The 24,115-nt window shown below is 31.5% G+C and overlaps 1 protein-coding gene across 1 annotated transcript in view; it reads left to right on the forward strand.

The window, feature by feature from the left end:
• Positions 1 to 7,341, forward strand: part of LOC124897966 — an 11,159-nt gene extending 3,818 nt beyond the window's left edge. The window contains exons 2-5 of the mRNA XM_047411591.1: positions 6,468 to 6,604; positions 6,661 to 6,853; positions 6,968 to 7,199; positions 7,307 to 7,341. Coding sequence (XP_047267547.1) covers positions 6,468 to 6,604; positions 6,661 to 6,853; positions 6,968 to 7,199; positions 7,307 to 7,341 — 597 coding nt within the window. The remainder of the gene's footprint in view (positions 1 to 6,467; positions 6,605 to 6,660; positions 6,854 to 6,967; positions 7,200 to 7,306) is intronic.
• The last annotated feature ends 16,774 nt before the right edge of the window (positions 7,342 to 24,115 follow it).

Consider the following 24,115-nt stretch of genomic DNA (forward strand, 5'->3'; position numbering starts at 1 on the left):
ATATATATATATATATATATATATATATATATTATATTAATATATTTAGTTATAATATATTATGTTTAATTATATATAATTTAATTATATATAACATAATATATAACGTACTATATTCTCACACACACATAAATTATGTTTAATTAACGTATAATATATTCATAAGTAAATAAATTTTGAACAGTTTACTGTTCAAAATGGTTGTAAAATATATAAATTATGTTTATTTACATATCATATTTTAATTTCTCTAAAAAATAATAAAAAAATTTAAGAGTAAATATTTAAAGTTTAAAAAGAAATATATATATAAAAAAAGTTAAATAAGACAGAGGGTATTTTGATAATTAATCAATTTATTCCTAGAAATTATACCATGCATATTACTTTGAATACAACAAACCAAATACTCAATAAAAAATAATTCTAGCATAACTAATCCTAGTATAACTTATCCCATCATAATTTATCCCAGCATAACTAATCTCGATATAACTTGTTTTCAAACCAAACGACCCCTATCTATTTAAGGAGAATAAGTCAAGGATATCCTAGTTTTCTAAAATAATAAATTAATCTAAGAAGAATCAAAGATATGCAAACGTACAGAGCAGACAAATATAAATTTCAGAAAAATCCAACAAAGCAATATAGTAATGCAAGTACACAATACATAAGTATTCAATAGAACAAATATATTACATTGACTATCTGTACCTAGAAATTAGAGTAAATTTTCAAATTTTGGTTCTTGTATTATCAAACTCCATAAATTTCACTCTTTAATTAATTAAGGTGTAGTGTGATTCTGAGAAATGTTGTGCATGGATAAGTAATATAGAATTTGTAATAGAGGGATAAGTAAGCATGGATTAATAATGCAAGGATTGTAATTCATATAGTATATAATTTCTTGTTAGTATGTTTAGTGATGTATTACAAAATAATATATCATGTAAAATTTAAAATATTTATTTTATTTTTAAACAAAATAATATATACTATTCTACTCGTGAAGATTTTAGGTCTTTTAAGTTTTGTTAGACTCATGATTCTGATTTATTTAATGAACTATTGGCTAGTTACAGATTAGTATGGGGGTTCTTTGTACTGAAAAAACGATTTACTTTTATACAAAAATGTGAATGAACAAGTGCAGCTTACCAATTTCTGTAGTGCAAACTATGTTTTTTCAGAAGAAATAAAATCTAAGTGTCAAGACTTTAAACTAGGAATAGGTAACATCTTAATTAACTAATACTCTTTAAAAAACCAGACAAAAGAAAGTTGAAATAACCTAGAAAAATTTTGATCTAGATGCAATTCCCAATCACTCTTAATCCTAACAACAGATTTACTTCCCATTTGGACATAGGTTTTAAAATTTTGAAGAAAATGAAATTCCTTCCAAACAGATACTTGAAAATAGATTTTTAAAATTTAATTCAAAATTTGTTATCAAATACTAACTTAAAAGTCCTCTCCATTGGAATGTCCTACTTTAAGTATGGTTTGCTAGCTATTTTATTTTAATCCCCACTATGCACATGGCTACAATAGTGACCTACGAATGTCTTGTTTTAAAAAAAAAAGTGATCTGTCAGGTTAATTTTGTTCTTAATCCTCTTTAACTTCTTAGTGGTATTAATTAATAAGTGTTGGTCTAATAACTTAAAGACCCTTCCTTAGATGTTGTCAAGAAATCCACTTTTTATGGTAGCATATGTCAAAGTAGGCGTGTGAAAAAATCGAATCGACCGATAAATTGAATCGATAAAAATGTTATTGGTTTATTGTTATTGGGTTATTGGGTTAACGGTTTTTAATAGTTTTATAAGAAAAACTTGTTATTGGTTCGGTTTGATTTTTTCTTATTGGGTTATTAGGTAAACCGATAACCCAATATGACAATATATATATATATATATATATTGTGACTTATTATATTTTTCTCTTAATTTCTCTTTAATTTCTGCAAATTAACAAACCTATTATTTCAATTATACAAACTCTTAATTTCTCCTAACAATATTTAGTCTAAACTTGAAGATTCTTATAAATTAAAACACATAATGTAGGATTTTTTGTTGCAACTAAGATTTGATTTTTTTTCATTTTAGTTACCACTATTTCTATTTTATGAGTATTTTCTTATCAGTTAAACCAAAAACCAAACCGTTAAGGACTAAAAATCGATAAAAAATATCTTATTGGTTTAACATATTTAAAAATAAAAAATCGATAATATATAAAATCGAACTGAACCGACCGATGCACACCCCTATGTCAAAGTGCACTTTTTTTTTTTTATAGTAAAGGGCTCATTTGTTTGCACTTAATGGAGGTCTGAATCTGAATAGTTCAGATTTCAGATGATTAAGTGCATTTATTTTTTATTAAGATTTTAACTCTTAATAGGTTTGAATATGTCTTAATCATTCAGATCTAGAATCAAGTCTTAATAGGTCTGAAGAGGTATTCTAGTGTTGGATAATATTCACTGTCACACTATTTATAATCATCAGTCACCATCACTAACCACCTCTGTTATCGCCACCATTGTCAACCACCAACCACCTCTGTTATCGCCACCATTGTCAACCACCAACCACTCCACCATCGATAATAAATATCGCTACTAGTTACTATTGTCAACCGCTACCACACCTACTACCTCTATTATTCTAATTATATTCACCATCACCACAGTTGTCAATAGCACCACCATCATCAACCACAATCCAGCATGCAATCCTTACTACCAACCAACTCATCTATCACAACTAGCACCACTGTTAACTACCACTAATACATCACAACCTCTACACATTCTTTGGCCGCCACCACCATTGTCACTAGTAACGCCATCTCTACCACCATTTCAACCACTACCATCGCTACAATTTATTTCTACTAACAACTATCTTTATCATCACAACTAACAACATCTCCAACTAGCACCAACACATCGTCAACCATCATGCATTCATTTTCCAGCTATTACAATCAACACCTCCAACTACTAACATCAAGCAACATCACATCACAACCACCACCACCACTATCAACCACTACCATCATAACAGTGACCACAATACCAACCATCACAACTAGCACCACCAACATTACTAATCACTAACATCATCATTGTCATCACAACCACCATTATAAACCATTTCCATTATCACTAACAAACATAAATATTTTTTTCAATCAAATAATAATTTTATTGTATTAAATTACATACTTTTCTAATATATAATTAGTTTTTTATTTGAATTATATTTTTTCTTTTATTATATATACATATAATTTTTTTTGTACATTCAGATGTTGAAAAACAAACAATCTTAATAATTCAGTTTTCAGATCTAGAGACATCATCTTAATTATTCAGATGTGCATTCAGATTCAGACGTCTGAATCCGAAAAAAAAACAAATGCAGCCTCTTAGATAGGCCTTAGCTCAAATCAAATATGAAATTTTTTAAAATTTCCAATTCCAAAATATTTTTAGAAAGCTTACATAATGGTGTGATAGTGTAAAACGAATATTTACACGAGAAGCATAAAACTTAAAACTATCATAAGTTAAATACATATATACACAGAGAGTTTAAGTTATATACATAAGTAGTATAAAGATATTTTATACGCTCAATTCGTGCAAATTAACAATTTAACTACTTAAAAATGTGAAATTCCAACTGGCACAAAATCCACTGGAAACGTTTCTATCAATCAAATTTCAGACGGTAATCTGACAAAAAATTTGTCAGAATTTGGTGTTAGTGTTTTTTATGAGGTTACTTATTACTAATATCTATCATAAAAATTTATCTGTAATTACTTTATAAAAAATATATTATCTTAGCAATTGAGAGAGAGAGAAACATACATCGGGGGTGCTTCTAGGATAATGAATAGAACCAGAAAACAACATCTTCCTTTCTCCATCTATTATCAACGACCTTCCATCATACGTCACGTCTACTCCGCCGGATGACACCACCATCATCACTAATAATGCCGCTGCTATCGACCAGTTCCGCCATAGCCACCACAACATTTCCATCGTGTCTCTTTACAAAAATTAAACGTACACTGAAACACTAAACTAGCTGACTTTTATGGTGTAAACATACACACATAATTGAAGCTTAGAAGCAAAGAGTGAGTGGAATTAAAGAAAGAAGAAACATGAATGTGAAGAAAGAGAATGAATTTAAGGAAGATGCAAGTTAGAGTGGGGAACTATATATCTTCATGTGAAGTACACTCATATTTCATAGTCTGTCCGTTTCTCATCTTTTATACTTCAATTTAACGGAGATAGGTCATGCAAAAATACTTTTTTGTTTTCATTATATTCCGATATTTGTATTGAAATCTGATTAATTAAAATTTATGCTTCTCTAAGATTCAAATCTGAAATCTTTAATTAAGGATGAATGATCTCAACCATTCCACGATGATAAATGTTGATGTACAAAAAGACCATAATTATATTTTCCGCGGAACGCGTGTGTGGGGAAATTTCATAACCAACTACTAGTCTTGGAATCAAAAAGTTAATGATTGAAGTGGTTTTTGACTTTAAGTTACATGAAAACGGTAACGTGAATAATGTTTATATCATTAATTTATTATTATATCAGGTTACTTATTCAATTTAAATTCATTAATCTATGTTTATTATATACAGTTAGCTGTAATTACATTTTAGTAACCTAATAGTATAATTTTATTAACATTATTGCTAATTACATAAAACTTAAACTTCTACCATGTTAAAAGGAAAAGAAATATGAATTTACCGTGTGAAAAGGACAAAATATGTACTTTTCTAGTTTCAAACTACCGGGAGAACTCATTTTCTAATCCTTGATATTTTATTTTTTGAGATGTCTAAGAGATCTTCATTTTTACATATAAGATATCTGAAAAGATTATTTTTTTTCTATTCATCTCGTTTCCTCCAAATTATCTGTTCTATTTCTTTTTATGTACGGCTTAAAATAATACTTGATTGAAAAGGTGTTTTGACTATTTTACCCTCACTTGTGTCTTAAGATTTAGAATTGTTTTGCCACAATGAAAGTCAATGATAATTTCGAAAAGCAACGAAATATTTTGTTTCACATCTTCAGTTACTGGTTGCATCTTTTTTAGCCTTAACTATAAATTTTTATGGCCTACATAATTAATTAATTTATTGGTTTAATAATAATTGAATAAGTTAAATCCTTAATTTATATGAAAAGTTACCTAGTAGGATAATTATTGAATCCTAGTAGGATTGTATCCACAATTACTGACTCATAGTAAGATAATGATTGTATCCACCAATCACGTTGATGGAACGTGAAAATATAACTGACTATTCTCATTATAAAAGGGGTCCTCTCTCTGCCAAAAGAAGAATAAGCTCCATCACAATTATTCTGAAAGTAAGGTAAAGAGAGAGAAACAATTCAATGCTTTTGCTATTACGCTTTTACTTCCGCTAAAACCATGGAGAATTCAGGTAAGTAATTCTTCATTGAATTACTGTTATTATGTGTATGTGAAAATCATTAAGTTCAACGTTCCTGAATAATACAAAGGATTATGGATAAGATTATTTATGTATAAGATTGTTTAAGTTTATATAATCCGTTTTATGCTTACATGTGGTATTAGAGTCTGATTTTCGGAACAAGTGATTTTCCATTAAAATTAATGTTTCTCCAGATCTTGTAATTTTAATTATGTTTGTTAGAAATTTCACAATTATTGAATAACAAAATTTGAAATATTGATATTATTATAATTGATTCTATTTAAAATAATATGAGTTTAATCTTTGTTATTTTAAATATTAAAGAAACAACTCTTTGTTGTTAGAACGTTGTAGTATGCAATAATAAAATTTATTGTTTCTTAATATAACTTGGAATCATATATGTAAGATTCGTTAATCACCAAAGTGATCAAATCTTTATGAAATTAATTTCAAAATAAAGGTTAAAGTTTAAATTAATTACCCATTAATCTTGATGCTTATAATTGCTCTAATAATTATGGGTAAATTAAATTTCTGGTCATAAGACATTTGTGGATCACCTAAAGGTTAATTGTTTGTTCGTATGATCAATAAATATTAAAGATATAATTTTGATGTATCGTTAGTTTTATTTATTTATCCAAAGATGATAAATATTATTAATTGATGCATTAATATTATCGGTTTGTGTTAAATATATTTTAAGCGTCATTATGTTTAAAGTTGTATTTTGATGTTTCGCCCAAAGGAGAACATCAATATACATTTAAGTAAATTATTTCTGAATTTGATAATGTGTTTAATCTGATAAAACAAAGCATTAATAAATGAGCATATCTTATTTTCAGCACTTGCCCTTCATTCGCACTCTGCTTCTGTTACGACTTTTAATTAACTTAACTTTTCAAATTGGTGCAAACAGATCAAATTCCATCTTGGAGTTTTAGATCTTGATGCTGCACTTTACTCTGAAAAGCCAACTGCTATTACTGAAGCTAGCAGTGATGAAGAAAAGTCCTATTATAAGCACTGGGATCGGTCTAACAGATTAGGCCTAATGTTCATGCGAATGAATATTGCGGGAACATTAAGACTACTCTTCCCAAAATTAAAAGTGCGAAAGAACTTCTGAAACTTGTGGAAGAGTCTTCCCAAACTGCTGATGAGTCTCTTGCTGGGACACTAATGGGTACTTTGACCACCATCAAGTTTGATAGTTCATGTACTATGCATGTACATGTCATTAAAATGACAAACATAGCAGCAAGACTTAAGTCATTGGGAATGGAAGTGGAACAGAATTTCCTTGTGCAGTTCATTATTAACTCATTATCGTCTGAGTATGGTCCTTTCCAAATGAACTACAACACCATGAAAGACAAATGGAACGTGCATGAATTGCATGGTATATTGGTTCAATAGGAAACGAGGCTAGAGAATCAAGGAACCCACTTCATTAATTATGTAAATCATCAAGGAGCTGAAAAGAAAGGAAAGAAGCATGGTAAGGGACAACAGAAACAACTTAATGTTAATCAGTCCTCATCTCAAGTACATAAGAAAGGAAACAAAAATGAAAAGTGTCATTTCTGTGAAAAATCTGGACACTTTCAGAAAGATTGCCTGAAACGTAAGGCATGGTTTGAGAAGAAAGGTAAGCCTTGTTCTTTCACATGTCTCGAATCAAATTTAACTGAATTTCCTTATAATACTTGGTGGATTGACTCTGGTTGTACTATTTATGTTTCTGATACTATGCAGGGATTCCTTACAATCCAAACCATAAACAAGAATGAAAGATTTGTTTACATGAGAAATAGAGTGAAGGCTCCAGTTGAAGGTGTCGGGACTTATCGTCTTATTCTCGATATTAGACATCACTTAGATTTAGTAGAAACTGTTTATGTTCCTTCTTTTTCGAGAAATTTAGTTTCTTTATCTAAGTTGGATAAGACTGGATATTCTTTTAATTTTGGTAATGGATGTTTTAGTTTGTTTAAGCATAATTATCTTATTGGTGTTGGTACTCTTTGTGATAATTTATACAAACTGAATCTTGATAATCTTTTTACTGAAACACTCTTAACTCTGCATCATAACGTTGGTACCAAACTAAGTTTGGTGAATGAACAATCTGCTTACTTGTGGCATAAACGTTTAGGTCACATATCTAAAGAAAGGCTGGAAAGATTAGTTAAGAATGAAATTCTTCCAGATTTAGATTTTACTGACCTTAATATTTGTGTAGATTGTATTAAAGGAAAACAAACAAAACACACAAAGAAAGGAGCCACAAGATGCACACAGCTTCTTGAAATTATACATACTGATATATGTGGCCCTTTTGATATCACATATTTTAATAAAGAAAAATATTTTATCACTTTTATTGATGACTTTTCACGTTATGGATATATCTATTTGTTGCATGAAAAATCTTAAGCGATTAATGCCTTAGAGGTATTTATTACTGAGGTTGAAAGACAACTAAATAGAAAGGTGAAAATAATCAAGTATGATAGAGGTGGTGAATATTATGGAAGATATGATGAAAGTGGAAAACACCCAGGTCCATTTGCTAAATTCCTCAAAAAGTGTGACATATGTGCTCAATACACAATGCCTGGCACACCATAATAAAATAGTGTGGTAGCAAGGCGTAATCGTACATTAATGGATATGGTTAGGAGTATGTTAAGTAATTCATCTTTACCTCCTTTGTTATGGATGTATGCTTTAAGGACTGCTGTTTACTTGCTAAATAAGGTTCCTAGTAAAGCAGTCCCAAAGACACTTTTTGAACTGTGTACTAGTAGGAAACCTAGTTTGAGGCACCTGCATGTTTGGGGTTGCCCGACAGAAATTAGAGTTTATAATCCACAAGAAAAGAAACTGGATTCAAGAACAATCAATGGTTTCTTCATTGGTTATCCAGAAAAATCAAAGGGGTATAGATTTTACTGTCCTAATCATAGTACGAGAATAGTTGAAACTAGAAATGCTAGATTCATTGAGAATGACAAAGTTAGTGGGAGTGGAGAACCACGTAATGTGGAAATTAAAGAAGTTAGGGTGTAAATTCCTCTACCTTGTACTTCTTTTAATTTTTTTGTTCCTGAAGATGTTGTACAACAAAGTAATCAAAAAGAACAACAAATTAATATTCCTACTAATGAAGCCACAATTGATGAACCTGTAGTAGATGAACCACAAGAAGTAGCATCAAGAAGATCTCAAGACAAAAAAGATCTGTTATTTCTGATAATTATTTGGTATATCTACATGAGTCAGAAACTGACTTGGGAATTGATGATGATCCAGTTTTATTTTCACAAGCCATTGAAAGCAACAATTTTGATAAATGGATAAATGCTATGAAAGATGAGTTAAAATCTATGGAACAAAATAAAGTTTGGGACCTTGTTGAATTACCCAAAGGTTGCAAAAGAGTTGGGTGTAAATGGGTCTTTAAGACCAAACGCAACTCAACTGGCAACATCGAACATCACAAGGCCAGACTTGTTGCCAAAGGTTTTACTCAAAAAGATGGCATTGACTATAAAGAGACGTTTTCACCTGTCTCTAGAAAAAATTCACTCAGAATTATAATGGCTTTGGTAGCTCATTATGACTTAGAGCTACATCAAATGGATGTGAAAAAGACTTTTCTAAATAGAAATTTGGAGGAAGAAGTTTATATGAATCAACCTGAAATAAAAGAAACACGTGGTGTGTAAACTTAAGAAGTCAATATACGGACTTAAGCAAGCTTCCCGACAATAGTATCTTCAGTTTAATAAAACGATTGTCACCTTTGGATTTAAGGAAAACACTATTGACCGGTTTATATTTCTGAAGGTTAGTGGGAGTAAGTTTATTATGTTAGTCTTGTATGTTGATGACATCTTGCTTGCTACTAATGATCTTGGTTTGTTGCATGATACCAAGAAATATCTCTCTAATAACTTTGAAATAAAAGATATGGGTGAGGCATCCTATGTGATTGGGATAGAAATATTTTGAGATAGATCACAAGGATTGTTAGGATTATCTCATAAAACCTATATTAATAAAGTATTAGAGAGATTTAGAATGAAAAAATGCTCATCAAGTCCCGTTCCAATTCAGAAAAGAGATAAGTTTAGTCAAAATCAATGTCCAAAGAATTACTTGGAACGAAAGCAAATGAAAGATATTCCTTATGGATCAATAGTTGGGAGTCTTATGTATGCCCAAAAATGTACAAGACCAGTCATCAGTTTTACTGTTGGAATGCTGGGTCGATATCAAAGTAATCCTGGAATGGATCACTGGAAAGCTGCAAAGAAAGTGTTGCAATACTTACATGGAACGAAAGATCATATGCTCACTTATAGAAGATCTGATCATCTAGATGTGGTTGGATGTTCAGATTTAGATTATGCTGGTTGTGTGGATACAAGAAAATCCACATTTGGATATTTGTTTCTGTTAGGTGGAGGAGCAATATCATGAAAGAGTGCGAAGCAGTCTTTTATAGCTGCATCCACTATGGAAGCTGAGTTTGTGGCATGCTTTGAGGCCACAGTCCAAGCTAATTGGCTACGAAATTTTATTTCAGCACTTGGACTAGTCGACAATATAGCCAGGCTGCTGAAAATTTATTGTGATAATACTACCGCAGTTTTCTTCTCTAAAAATGATAAGTATTCAAAAGGTGCTAAGCATATGGAATTGAAATACTTTTCGGTTAAAGAAGAAGTCCAGAAATAAAAAGTGTCAATTGAACATATTAGCACCAAGCTTATGATTGTTGATCCTTTGACGAAAGGATTACGGCCCAAAACATTTATTGAACATGTTGAAGGGATGGGTCTTATTGATAGCAATGAATGATTTTATGTAAAGTCTTTATTATGTTTATGTAATTGACACTTTGAGCTCAAATTATATATGTTTCTGTTGTTAGCTGTTTTCTTTTGTATACATAATATTGTGAATGATGATGACAGGTTCTGACTTAGATAAAGTATTCTAAGTATTATCGTTGGACCCATTATGTATTTGAAAGGTTATGTTAGGTAATAGATTAATATTGTAGTACATGGAAGGAACTATGTCAAGTAAAGAGACGTACAACTGCCATGACTCATTTTAGTTGATTTATTTAACGATGATAAATGATGTTGGATTTAACGTTAATAGTGCACATGATTGACGTACCTATTAAACCATTAAATTAACATTGTGTGTACCAAGTGGGAGAATGTAAATTTCTATGGCCCACATAATTAATTTATTTGTTGGTTTAATAATAATTGAATAAGTTAAATCCTTAATATATATGAAAAGTTACCTAGTAGGATTGTATCCATAATTATTGACTCCTAGTAGGATAATGATTGTATCCACCAATCACGTTGATAGAACGTGAAAACATAACTGACTATTCCCATTATAAAAGGGGTCCTCTCTCTGCCAAAAGATGAATAAACTCCAACACAATTATTCTGAAAGTAAGGTAAAGAGAGAGAAACAATTCAATGCTTCTGCTATTATGTTTTTGCTTCCACTAAAACCATGGAGAATTCAGGTAAGTAATTCTTTACTGAATTACTGTTATTATGTGTATGTGAAAATCATTAAGTTCAACGTTCCTGAATAATACAAAGGATTATGGATAGGATTGTTTATGTATAAGATTGTTTAAGTTTATATAATCCGTTTTATGCTTACATTAACTACTTGAGAAGATATAATTTAGTTACTTTTCATTTGATAGCTAACATAAAATTGATAAATTATTATAACTTTCTTCGTTTTTTTTCTTTCCGCTTCATCAAAATATAAATAACTTTTCATCATGAAAAATAATATAAAGTTCAATTGAAATTTGTTTTTCTTAGCGAATTTAGATTCTTACACACTGAATTACGTGTAGATCTCACCTTTGATTGGCATTGGGAGAGGTCTTTTTGTATATAAAATTTATCTTGTATTCAAATTTTGTAAGCTTCATTAATTCAAATTTTCATTCATATTGCGGTTAAATAAGGTACTTTTTTTATTTTTAAACTCAAATATTTAATTTAATTGAATATGATAAAAAATCTCAGTAGTCACTCTCCCCCCACCTCTCTTGGCATTGCGAGTGTGAACATTGTAGGCAGAGGAAAAGCGACGAGACTTGTCACATGAACAACATCATATTTTTTTTTGTTGTAAAGCCTGACACATTAAAAGTAACCTTTAGTAGTGTTTGATGGATCATTTGGTCAATCAAATCAACAGTACAAAGGACTCTCACTGCCACCAACACAATTTAAAAATTGTTCGTCGGTCTTCCGTTTAATTTTCAACTTTTTTTCTCTTAGAATAGCAATTCGAAACAGAAAAGGAAATTAGTTTGATTTGATTCAATTTTCTTCTTCTTGTTGGGATGAAGAGAATGTTCTTCGGAACTTATATTGGTCAAATAATGGATTCGACATGTAGATGAGTTAGAGGACGATGCATAGCGATTCAAGTCCAGCAAGGTACATATTAGCAAAGGCGACTTTGATCAAAAGAGAAGTTGTCACTTATCAACCTCAAGTCACGTGCTTGGCTTCAACAACGTGACACTACTCGAGTGCTATTTAAAAAGTGTCTTTTTTTCCTATAGAAGTACAGGATAAAGATTAGTCTTTCATTGTAATTATGCCCGGTACAATAGAGATCTATTCTTTCACTGGGAAAAAAGCAATCTATCTCATGAGCTGAATATAAACTACAAAAAAATGAGCAATTTATAGTGGTTTATTTGTGGAAGTTTTAAAAAACATCATTAATAATTCATTTTGAGACGTTTTGTTTTAACCCCCATAATATAATTTTTTTTTGTCAATTTTATTATGGAGATTAAAAAATTATCACGATACAATATAAATTATGGCGATTAATGACACCCACAAATTTACTAAACTTTGTTACTTTTGAAATTATATATTTTTTGTATTTTTTATTTTATTATATTCAAAGTATATGATATATAATAACTAACATTGATAATTAACTCATTATATATAAACAAAAATGCACATCCTTCTCCTTCTTCATTTTAATAGGATTGTAATTCTTTTATCCTCTATTTTTCTTTCCTATTAAGCTACTCTCTCTGTATATATTTTTTACTTTGTATGTCCAATTTCACTTGAACTTTTTATTTTATACATTATTATTTTGTATTATATAATTATGTAAATTGGTGATTTTGGTTGCCACATCACACAATAATTTAAATTTCATAACTATTAAAGCTAAGACAACTATTGTATGGCCAGTTTTGGCTCAAAAACATTTTAGATATTTATTATGTTCTCTTTAAAACAAAAACTAGATGTCAAATCAATAGTAATATTCATTATATTTATTTTGTATGCATTTTAACTTTATGTATGCTCCTATATTAATTAATTTTTTAAGGAAAAATATTTTAATTAATAATTACTAGTAAATTTTCTGAAAATAAATTATTCTATACACCAAAATAAAAAAAAATTCATTTTGTATTTGCACCAAAACCTTACCAAAATTCTAATATCTTTCCCTCCCTTTTAAAAAGAAAATAATGAAATAAAATACTAGTAAAGATAAAGTTTCCTCCCAAAAATTAAAAGCCAACCTAATAAACCACTCCTTCCTTCCTACATACAAGTACCCAAATCCCACATCTCTTTTCCCCTAATTCATCTCCCTTCGTCTCTAACATTCCATGCCGTATTTTTTTTTTTTTATTTCTTTTTATGCCTACACATGGAGGATAAGCATCACCCATCCTTACCTCATATATTGGTACACTTTAATTATTTTTTTAATGTGATTTTTGATAATTAATTTTATCTTTTGCGGGTTTAATAAGGTGGGATGGATGTTAAATAGTTTTCTGAATATAAAGGTAATTTTTTGTCACTTGAATTTAAGGATTCACACTAGAATCTAAAATTTATATTTTTTGTTTTTATTATTTGATTCGTAGGCATGGTTTGTAAGTTGGTAAACTTAATTCATTGTACTTTTACATATTTTTGGATTTTTTTTGAATTCTTACAACATCATGAAATCATTCATACTCGGCCATAAATTGAGTTTAGGTATGCTTCAATTTTCTTGTTGTTTAGTTAAGTATCATGTAATTTTGATTTATTTAACTATGACAAATTAAAGGATATTTTTAAAAAATAGATTGTGTTCGATATTGGTATAACTTGAAAATAAGGAGAGTCCAATTTATAAATTAGAAAAAGTGAAAAATACTTGAATCAATATACTAAAAAAAATGAGCATCATTATATAATTTTGGAAAACATAAGCTTAAGGAATGTTTATGTTTAATACTTGTATCAATATGCTAAAATAATATGAGCATCGTTATAAAATTTTAAAAAACGTAATCTTCAGGAATGTTTATGTTTTTTGTTTACTCTCTTTTTAAATATTTATATGTCCTTATTATAATGTTATCAACCAGTTGATATTTGCTATTTTTAGTAGAATCATGCAATTTCCTATAATTTTTTGTGAACATTATACATTCAAGTAATTTTCTTTCATCTATGATCTTTTATATATGTATTTGTCAAATATATATGAACTTGTGTTTGAAATGAATGTTGTACTTTTTTATCAAGATGCACATCAATATATGTTTATCTAATCATTTATAAAATTTTCATTATTTCAGTCAGATACAGATGTTGAGTTCGCTTCACTATAAACAAAAGATTGAGTGACTACAAGTTTACAACTCAAATCACTAAGAAAATGCTTAGATTTTTAATGTTTATTTGTTGTGGAACTATGTAGATTCTTAAGGATTTAAATTGTAATATTCAAGTTATTATACACAAGTTTGTATTACTTCAATTTAACATGAATTTAGACTTGTGAAGCTTATTAATATGACTAAATCTAATGAAATTTGTTTTATATTGAATGTATTATTTAGTAAAATTATTGATTCCGAATTTTTTGAAAACTTAAAGCAAATCAAATTTCACATCTTTCTTATTTTAAAACAATGATATTCTGTGGCAGTTGTAAGCCTCCATAAATTAAAGTATGCAAATATTTATTTCATATCATGACAATTATAAATTCACACAAATCTAATTTTTAAAATATTGAGATCATATTGTGAAGGTTCTAAATCATCACAAATTGGTATTAAAAACCTCCACAAATTCAAAAGTCATATTGTGGGGATGTCGTGGAGGTTTATTAGAACCTCCACAAATATGCTTGTGCAACGTTAATTGTGGCATTTTTTAAAACCGCCACAGTTGAATTTGTGGGGGCCATAAACTGCCACAAATTAACAAAATAACTCCCATAAATTGAGTTTCTTTTTTTGTAGTGATACTCTATGCTTAGCTCTCCATTCTTACTATTCTTACATTATAATTTTTCCGTATGGTTAGCTTTCCATCTTATTGTTCTTATATTTCAATATTCAATATGCTTAGCTCTCCATTCTTATTGTTCTTACATTTCAATATTTAGTTTTTGTGCTTTTTATTTCATCAACTCTCATCACTCTGATCTACCCAAAAATTAAAGAAGGAAACTTGATTGAATCTAATGCCCTTGCCTATAATCCTTTACAAGTATAAGTCCGTATGTACTACCCTATTTTCTTGCAAACAGAAGTGTAAATCGTACTTAAGCAAAAGTTGTCCCATATAATGAACTGGAAATGTTCGTAGAATCTTTTTATCAATAACCGTCTGTTGTGACATATGATCGATCTGTCGCATCAGATTAACCTCCGTCGATATGTTGAGAATAAACAAAATGGTAATTAAATACTAAATAATAATTAAAAATTTAAAGTCGACCACCATGTCCAAACATAGATTTTTGAATCCCTTGGGTAGATCCGATATACAAAAGGATAAAAATACATACATACATTACATACATACGCTAAAAGAAAGAAAAAAAATAACCTAATTATTATTACTACTATTATTGTTATCATTACTATTATTATTATTACTATTATTATTGTCAACCGGACAATTTTCATCCGGCAGCAGCAGGGCCCTCCTCAGCCTTGCTCCGAAGTCAGCTAAATCCTTCTGAAGTTCATCAAATTGCCTTTGAAGTTCCCGCAAGGACTCGATATGAATCTTCTTGTACGAATCTGAATCAACCATATTTGTATTGTAAGTATAGTAGAATGAACGAGTGAGAGTGAATAAGGAAGGAGGCCGGAGGGGCCTATTTATAAATGATTGAATTGGAAGGGATTAGTCAAACAAAAAGCCACGACTGTTCATATCCATTAATTAAATAAAACTGGTGACTTTTCAAATATGTAAATTAAAAAAAATGGATCTAAATACAACATTTTATCTTTTATTGTATTTTGGAAAGAAAAGAAAATTACTTTAAAATAAATCTAACAGATGGGTAATTTGTTGCAAAATATATTCCATCTGTCAGATAACTTACAACACATTGACAATCTATTGCAAAAGATGGATATATCTTATTACTTTTCCAACAGATATGTCATATGTTGCAAAAAATTGATCATCTGTCGTAACAGATGTCTGCAATTATTTCACAATTTAAATAGATGTGGCATCTGTTGTAACTTGCTAGTCATCTGTTTATTCAATTTAAGTCATGGTCTAGGAAGAATAAGGTGCGTGCAGATGGATCCACTATCATATGTGTGGGAATTAAGTAAGTATTACTGATAAGGTCACTGGAACAACACACACAAAGTATAATGTTTTTGTGAATGCAGTTTTTAACCGATTAGGCACTGATCATTCAAACAAAATCCTGTATTTTACAGTTAAGTTTGATAGGTTCGACTTGATAAGGCTGAGGGCCCCATGAAGATGGTGTAGATACCCTGTTATGAATTACTGACGATTGTTGCTCGTGTTTATGCGTGTTAAGTTTTGAGAAGGGATCAATATTTGGTGTCATTGCAGAGAACCAATAGCGATTGGACTTAACTTTAAGTGTACATTGGACTCTGAGAATACCTTCAAAGCTTCGCACTGCATCAAAGAAGAACGAAAAACCAATAGAAATTCTCTTGGCCCAAATTTATATAGAAGGGTTGATCAAGAAGATGATTATACGTCAGGAGGAGCCGAAGGAGAATGCCTGCGAGGGAAAGGGGAGTTGATGAAAGACTATATCATCTGAGGTCTAATTGAAGAAGATACATAGGGTAGAAAGTAACTTTTAGCGAATTTGGCCGATGAAATTATCTTAAAACATTAGAAATCTAAATCAAGTGCAAATATGAAAGTGTATCTAGTAATGTAAATTCATTTGTTGTTTCTCTGAAAGAAAAATAATACAGATGGACACTTTGTTAGGGAGCTGCGACTAGGTAGCGTGGTCGGGATTATCACCTAGATAGAAAATAGCAGAAGACTAAGAAAGCAGCCTTACAGGCATCGAGGGTTGAAATGATATACATTAAGTCTAGAAAAATTTTGCCAACATCAACAGCAGTTAAAGTAAGGAATCTAAGCGAAGACAGCAATTTCTGAATTTTAAATTGTATACCATGCCTTCTTGTTTGTGGTTCTGATTAGGTCTACTATTTTTGACCTGATCAGAACCACAAACAAGATTAAAAGGCAAATTGAGTATCATTACTTCCTTAGTAATATGGATTAATTGATTGTGTTTTCTTGCCTTAGCATGCTTTCAATATTCCTTGGAGAAAATCAGAGGCTTGCTATAGTATGTGAATCTCGAAAATTTTCAAGCTTGCCTCCAGCTTGCCATTTGGTATCCAAGCTTGTAGTTTCCGTCTTTGAAGTTGGTATAGAATTCTTGGTCTCTTGTGAGCTCAATTAGAAACACTACCTTCAAAGTTGTGGCATTGAAGAAGGCCTTCAAAACTCTTTCTTCAGAAGCCTTAAAGGATACATGGAGGGTCGTTATGTTTGTTTTAGGTCAAAATGTGTTGATGCATGTTGAAGATATGGTCCCAACCATTGAACAACTCACTTTTATCGAGCGTTGCTCAATGCAGCTTGCTCAACCATCATTCAAAGGATTTGATAAATTAATAATCAAGAAGTTATGTAACGTTTGATCTAAACTGACTCTACCAAGTCTATCAAACGTTACGTAACTCCAGGTTCATTACCTATCAAAAAACTTTGCCCGATCTTTCTGCTGATCGCTCTTCTCCAATATAAATGACAAGATATCCGCCATGTAGAAGTCCACACCATTGCCAAAAATGCTTGTCAGGGTGCAACTCTTCAGAAGGCATCAATGGTAATCTCTCAATATCAAGTGATATTGAGAGATTACTAGTCATGCCTTCTCAAGACTTTCGCTACGGCAAGAATTTTTACTGATGATAAGATATCTGCCATGCAAAAGTCTACATTGTCAGCAGAAATCTTGTCAGAGCGAAAGTCTTCAGAGGGCATTATTAGTAATCTCTTAACATCAAGGAAGTCTCGTACTAAAGTCTTCAGAAGACATTCAAAAATAAGGAAGTTTTCAGCAATGACTACACATAATTACGGCATCAACAACCTCACCAGATCCACTCCTAGTTCAAAAGAAAAGGCAAAAATATTTTTATTTGCATTCCTTTTCATATGCATTCCTAGGTCGAATGCAAATGAAAATATTTCTGCCTTTTCTTTTGAACTAGGAGTGAATCTGGTGAGGTTGTTGATTGTAATTATGTGCAGTCATTTTTGAAAACTTCCTTATTTTTGGATGTCTTTTGAAGACTTTCGTACAAGACTTCCTTGATGTTGAGAGATTAGTAATAATGCCTTCTGAAGACTTTCGCTTTGACAAGAATTTCTGCTGACGATGTAGACTTTTGCATGGCGGATATCTTGTCATCAACAGAAATTCTTGCTGTAGCGAAAGTCTTAGGAAGGCATGACAATGAATCTCTCAATATCACTTAATTTTAAAAGATTACTATTCATGCCTTCTGAAAACTTGCGCCCTGGCAAGCATTTCTGGCGATGGTTTAGATTTTTGTATAGCGAATATCTTGTCATCTATATTGGAGAAGAACGATCAACACAAAGGTTGAGAGATTGAGATCGTTTGATTTGTGCACTAACTCGAGCATAGTTTTTTGATAGGGTAATGAGCCTGGAGTTACATAACGTTTGATAGGCTTGGTAGAGTCGGTTTAGATCAAACGTTATGTAACTCCTTGCTTATTAATTTATCAAATTCCTTGAAGTTTGGTTAAGCAATATGCATTGAGCAACGCTCGATAAAAGTAAGTTGTTCAATGGTTGGGACCACATCTTCAGTGTGCATCAACACATTATGACCTAAAAATATACAAAGCGACCCTACATGTATCCTTTAAGGCTTCTAAAGAAAGTGTTCTGAAAGGCTTCTAGAATGCCACAACTTTGAAGATTGTGTTCCTAATTGAGCTCACAAAAGATCAGGAATTCTATACCAAATTCAAAAATGGCAACGACCAGCTTGAATATAGAATCAACAAGCTGGAGACAAACTTAAAAATTATCAAAATTCACATACTAGAGCAAGACTCTGATCTTCTCCAAGATATATTGAAATCATGCTAATTCTATAAAACACAATCAATTATAACCATATTTCTAAGGAAGTAAAGATACTCAATTTGCCTTTCAATCTCATTTGTGGTTCCGATCAGGTTAACAGTAGTGGACCTAATCGGAACCACAAATAAGAAGGCATGGGATGCAATTTAAAATTCAAAAATTTCCTTCGCTTAGATTCTTTACTTTAACTGTAGTTGCTGTGTAATACCTTGTATTTTTGTGCTGGAATTCTAACTGTCGTTTCTACACGTCTAAGCTCTAATCCAAGTGATTCTCACGTGAATATAAGTTGCATGATAATTATCATAGTCTATGGAGTAGTTTAGAGGTGGAAAATATTCATAGCAATGACCTAGAACAAAGTTGAGTTAAGATCAATTAATTCGTCCAAAGTTTGTCATTCGATTCTATAAGGGTCTACTTCAAATGTGCATAACTCTTTATATACATTGAATTTTTTATCGCAAGACCTATCAAATTGTAGATAATTGAATTAGCTTTCCAACGATACCAATTTTGAAAATATTCGATACCCAGGCAAAAAGTTACGGCCATTTTAGTGGCTGAGGCAGTAGCACCATGCGATAAGTGTGCGACGCACGCTCTATCGCACGCTAATAATTTCCAGGTTCTGTTTCCGAGTTTTTAAGGGAAAAAGTGGTATTTTCAAACCCCTATCCAGATATAACACAGGATTAAACTCCCATAACACCATAATAAGTTTACTTTCTCTCAAAATCACCAAGAGCGTTCATTAGGGTTTCAACCTAAAAATCCAAATATCTCAAGATTCAACCGTAGGTTTTCGATAATTTTTCAAGATTCGGATTCCCTATTCTGAGGACTATGCGAAGCACCCATTAATCTCAAGAATAGCAATCCGAAGTTAAGAGTTCATCCAAAGCTTAAATTTCAAGGTATGTGGGGTTTGAACAAGAACACCCTTTCGTTCTTGTGCCCAAAACTTATTATAGAATATAAATTACTGAATTTTTGATTATTTTCCATGAAATTCTAGTTGGGGTTTATACCCATGGTTGTTAATTACAAGATTATAAGGTTCCCAATGATTTATAAGTGTAATTGTATGACTAATTTCACATATTTATGCAAGTAATGTGATTTTTCAGATTTTTCCAAGTGAGTTTAATCGTTTTATTGTGATTCTTGATTTCTATATTTTGACATTGTTGAAGTATTTTCAAGAAGTATATTGAGTGTGATATTTTGCTATGATATTACATGAGTATGTTTATATTTTCATGCTTATTGCTGAAATTTTCAGATTTTGAGTTGATTCATCAATATTTACATTATCAAGCATGAATCTTTTGGTGTTTTAATACGAGTTTGATATATGGGTCATTAACCCCTATCAGTCTATCAAGATTTCAGGAAAGAGTTGTTTTTTGAACCTAAGTAAGAGAAGAAATCCACATTTGATTGATTTATGATAAAGGGGTAGCATATTGGCTCCCGATGCAAATTGTTGAGTTATTTATTGTGGATTTTCTTTAAAGTTCTGAGCTAAGTCCGGGAGTAGTATTTAGCACCGAGCAGGAAGTGTGGTACTTCCCTAGAACTACGTGATCCCATAGGATGTGAGCCTGAGGCTGATATAGTGATCACTAATGAACTGAAAAGTCAAGGTTCTATTTGATAGCAAGGATAGGACAGCTCTCCCCAACGTGGGTAAGACATTGGACTCCATGTAGCTCACATGATTTATGTCGGTTAAGAGAAACTCCCAAAGTAGTCCCCCACTCTATCTAAGATAAAGGTATATGTTTTTCGAAAGCTATGATTCCAAGATTTCTAAGGTTCTCAAGTTTCAAAATCTTTAAGTTTTCAAAGAAGTTCTTAGTTTTCATGAGGTTAAAGTGTATGTTTGGAAAGATGTTGTTTCAAGATATTATCTATACCACAAGTTTGAGAATAAAGAAAGAATGCAGATTTAGAATGAAGTGAAATGACTCACGAGATTCATACTAAATGTTTCATTATTCATGATTTATGAGATTTATATTTCAGGTATTATTCAAGCTAGGTGAGTCATTTATATCAGCATGCATAATTTTATAAACTGTAATGATATTGAGATATTATTTTATATATGAATTGCACCCCCATATACTCAGTACATCCTCAAAGTACTGATCCATATATACGTCTATGTGCTACATTGTCTCATAATGTAGGTACAAGTTTTAGTATGCACATCAGACTCAGACAGTTGCATATTTCATCAGCAGATGATTTGTCCTCCTACTTTGGGGGTTTAAGTTAGATGTCATTATATATTTTCTTTTTTTATTGTTCTTATATATTGTTTAGTGATAGTTGGGGTCACGTCCTAGCTATCTATAGTCAGTATTAGTAGAGGCTTCATAGACAGCCAGTAGAGTTATTGTATTTATCTCAGTTTCTTTGGAAAAGCAAAGTTATAATTATGTGAATTCACTTTTGTATTGATCAGATTCAGAAAAGATGTATCTTCTACTTACTTTGTTCAGATTTATCTATCTTATTTAGTTGCTTATGAGTTATGCCAGTAGAAGGGTTAGCTTGGGGTCACTTGTGACCCTAGGCACCGTGTGACATCTCAGGACCTAATTTTGGGGCATTACAAACTTGATATCAGAGCACAAAGTTCAAGTGTTCTGGGGTGTCTGTGAAGCCTTGCGGAATGGTACGGAGACGTCTGTATTTTTCTTTGAGAGGATACAAGTCATTTAGGTAATGTTTCTATTCTTTGAAGTCCCAGATTATGCTATAGAAAGGGTCTCTAAGAAACTCATACAGATTCTCATCTTGCTCTATTCGAGCCATTTTTGTCTTATTCCCAAGGTATCAGAAATAGTCAAGCTCAAATCTTTACTGCTAGAGCTTTCTCAAACAGTCTCCACAAATAGTTATGGGATTATAAGAGAGCTAGAAAGTATCCCAGCAGTACTTTTGAGTTTTGAAGATTGAAGTGCTTTATCATGTTTGTAAAAATCGTGCACTAAGCCCAAGTCAGATGTGCTTTCAGATTCCTCCTCAAAATCCATAATGGTAATCTATACTTCTCTATCTATGTACTGTTCTTGAGGTAACATGATCGGTAAGTTCTAATTTCCTCCCCTGATAATGCTCCCAGACTTGCTAGCAAGAAGTTTTAAAAGTTTCATAAAGTGGCTTGAGAGGAGCCTTCTAGTGTGTTATAAGTCCCTCAAATTTAAAGTTATACCCTCATTCTTATAAGTTATTTAGTTAAGACAAAGCAAGATATGTATTCTTAGATCATTGACTATTGTGTGTCAAGTTTCTATACCTTGTAATGTGTAATCTTATCGTCATGGTGTTTTTGAAACTCAAAGTCTAGTGAGGTCGTGTGGGGATCTTTCGATTCACTAGCATAGTTGCTTTGTTATTCATCTAATTTTCTTATTCAAAACACAAAATCAAAGTCTAGTGAAGCCGTGTGGGGCTCTTTCGATTCACTAGCATAGTTGCTTTGTTATTTATCTCATTTTCTTATTCAAAACACAAAACCAAAGTCTAGTGAAGCCCTGTGAGGCCTATTTCGATTCACTAGCAACTTCTTGATTATCTTGTTGTTCTTATGTTAGTTAAAAGTGTGGGTTTAGAAGTGTAGTGACAAGAAAGGTGGTAAGGGCAATTTATTGAATATGTATAGCTGAATTTTCGCTTATGGTTGAATTAGTAATGAAGTGATATACTCTTATTTGTCAGTTTAGTGAAAGTTAGAGAAGGAGATTATTAGTTAAGGTGGATTGTTGTTTGCTTGAGGTAAGAAAAGAGTTACTGTGCTATAAAAGTATAGGTTTTGATGAAAGTACTTGGTGGATGACTGTTGTTAATTTAGGCTTTTCTGAGATTGCAAGGGAAAGTTTAGTTGAAACTTATAAAGCTATGAAGGAGTTTAGATGTGTAAGAAGGGTAAATAGTAATGAGGTGTAGAAGAAGGAGGTGCTAGAGAATCATAACAAGATAGACCATAGGATTGTGATTGATCATTATTGTTATGAGGTTTTAGCGGACTAGCATTTTCAAATATTTGGCAGGTAAGAATAGTTGTTAAGATTGTGGTTAATCATAGCTAGAACGATATACTAAGTTTGAATAGTAGATGATGAGCAAGGTGGGGATAACGATTGCTTGGTTAGTGATGCTAGTTATATGTAGGTGAACCAATAGGCTTGAAATAGTGAATGCAAGAATTTAAGTTAATTGATTTGAGATTAAGTATGATGTTGTAGGTATGAGGTAAAGGCGTGCCCAAGGTGATATGAGGTTGCATTATTTTCTAAGTTTATTAAGTATTGTGTGTGGTTAGTAGTACCCTTGAGTTTTAAGTGGAAGAAGCATAGTGTCTAGTACATAGTACTCTGGATAGCCAAGTTAAGAATGATATATGAAAGGAGGTTGTTCAAGAATGAAGTCAGTAAGTTCAAAATATAGCTTATGCGTGCGAGTGTAGCATTTAAGTGTGGACCGTTAGAGAAAAGATATTCCGACTCACTCCTAGGAATGTGAGATAGATGCATAAGTTTAGAAGATGGATTTAAATCTAAGAGGGAGATAGTACAAGACCCTTTAATATTCTAGCTCTTTTCAGTTCCTTGCTGCATGACAAAATAGTTCCCAAAACTTAGAAATTTTCAGTGAAGTGCCAAGACTTAGTCTTTTCCAAAGCCTTCAAACTTTGAGGATTTTTTTCACGACCTTACTGACCTCCAAAAGTTGATTTTCAAGTTGATTCATGATCGAGGGAGTCAATAGTATATCTTAAGTGAGTTTCGAAATTTGCGGAATCCGTTTAGGGCATGTTTGGAATTCAAAATAGTGACATCATGCGATTAGCGTATGACGCACGCTCCATTCCACCCCTAGTAGCATGCATAGAGCATGCGGCGCATACTTTATTCCGGTGCTCCATAACATGCGACGCACGCTCCACAGCATGCTCCCTTGTTTATCCAGCTCC

Source organism: Capsicum annuum, chromosome 4 (assembly GCF_002878395.1).
Source record: "Capsicum annuum cultivar UCD-10X-F1 chromosome 4, UCD10Xv1.1, whole genome shotgun sequence".
NCBI classification, from domain to species: domain Eukaryota; kingdom Viridiplantae; phylum Streptophyta; class Magnoliopsida; order Solanales; family Solanaceae; genus Capsicum; species Capsicum annuum.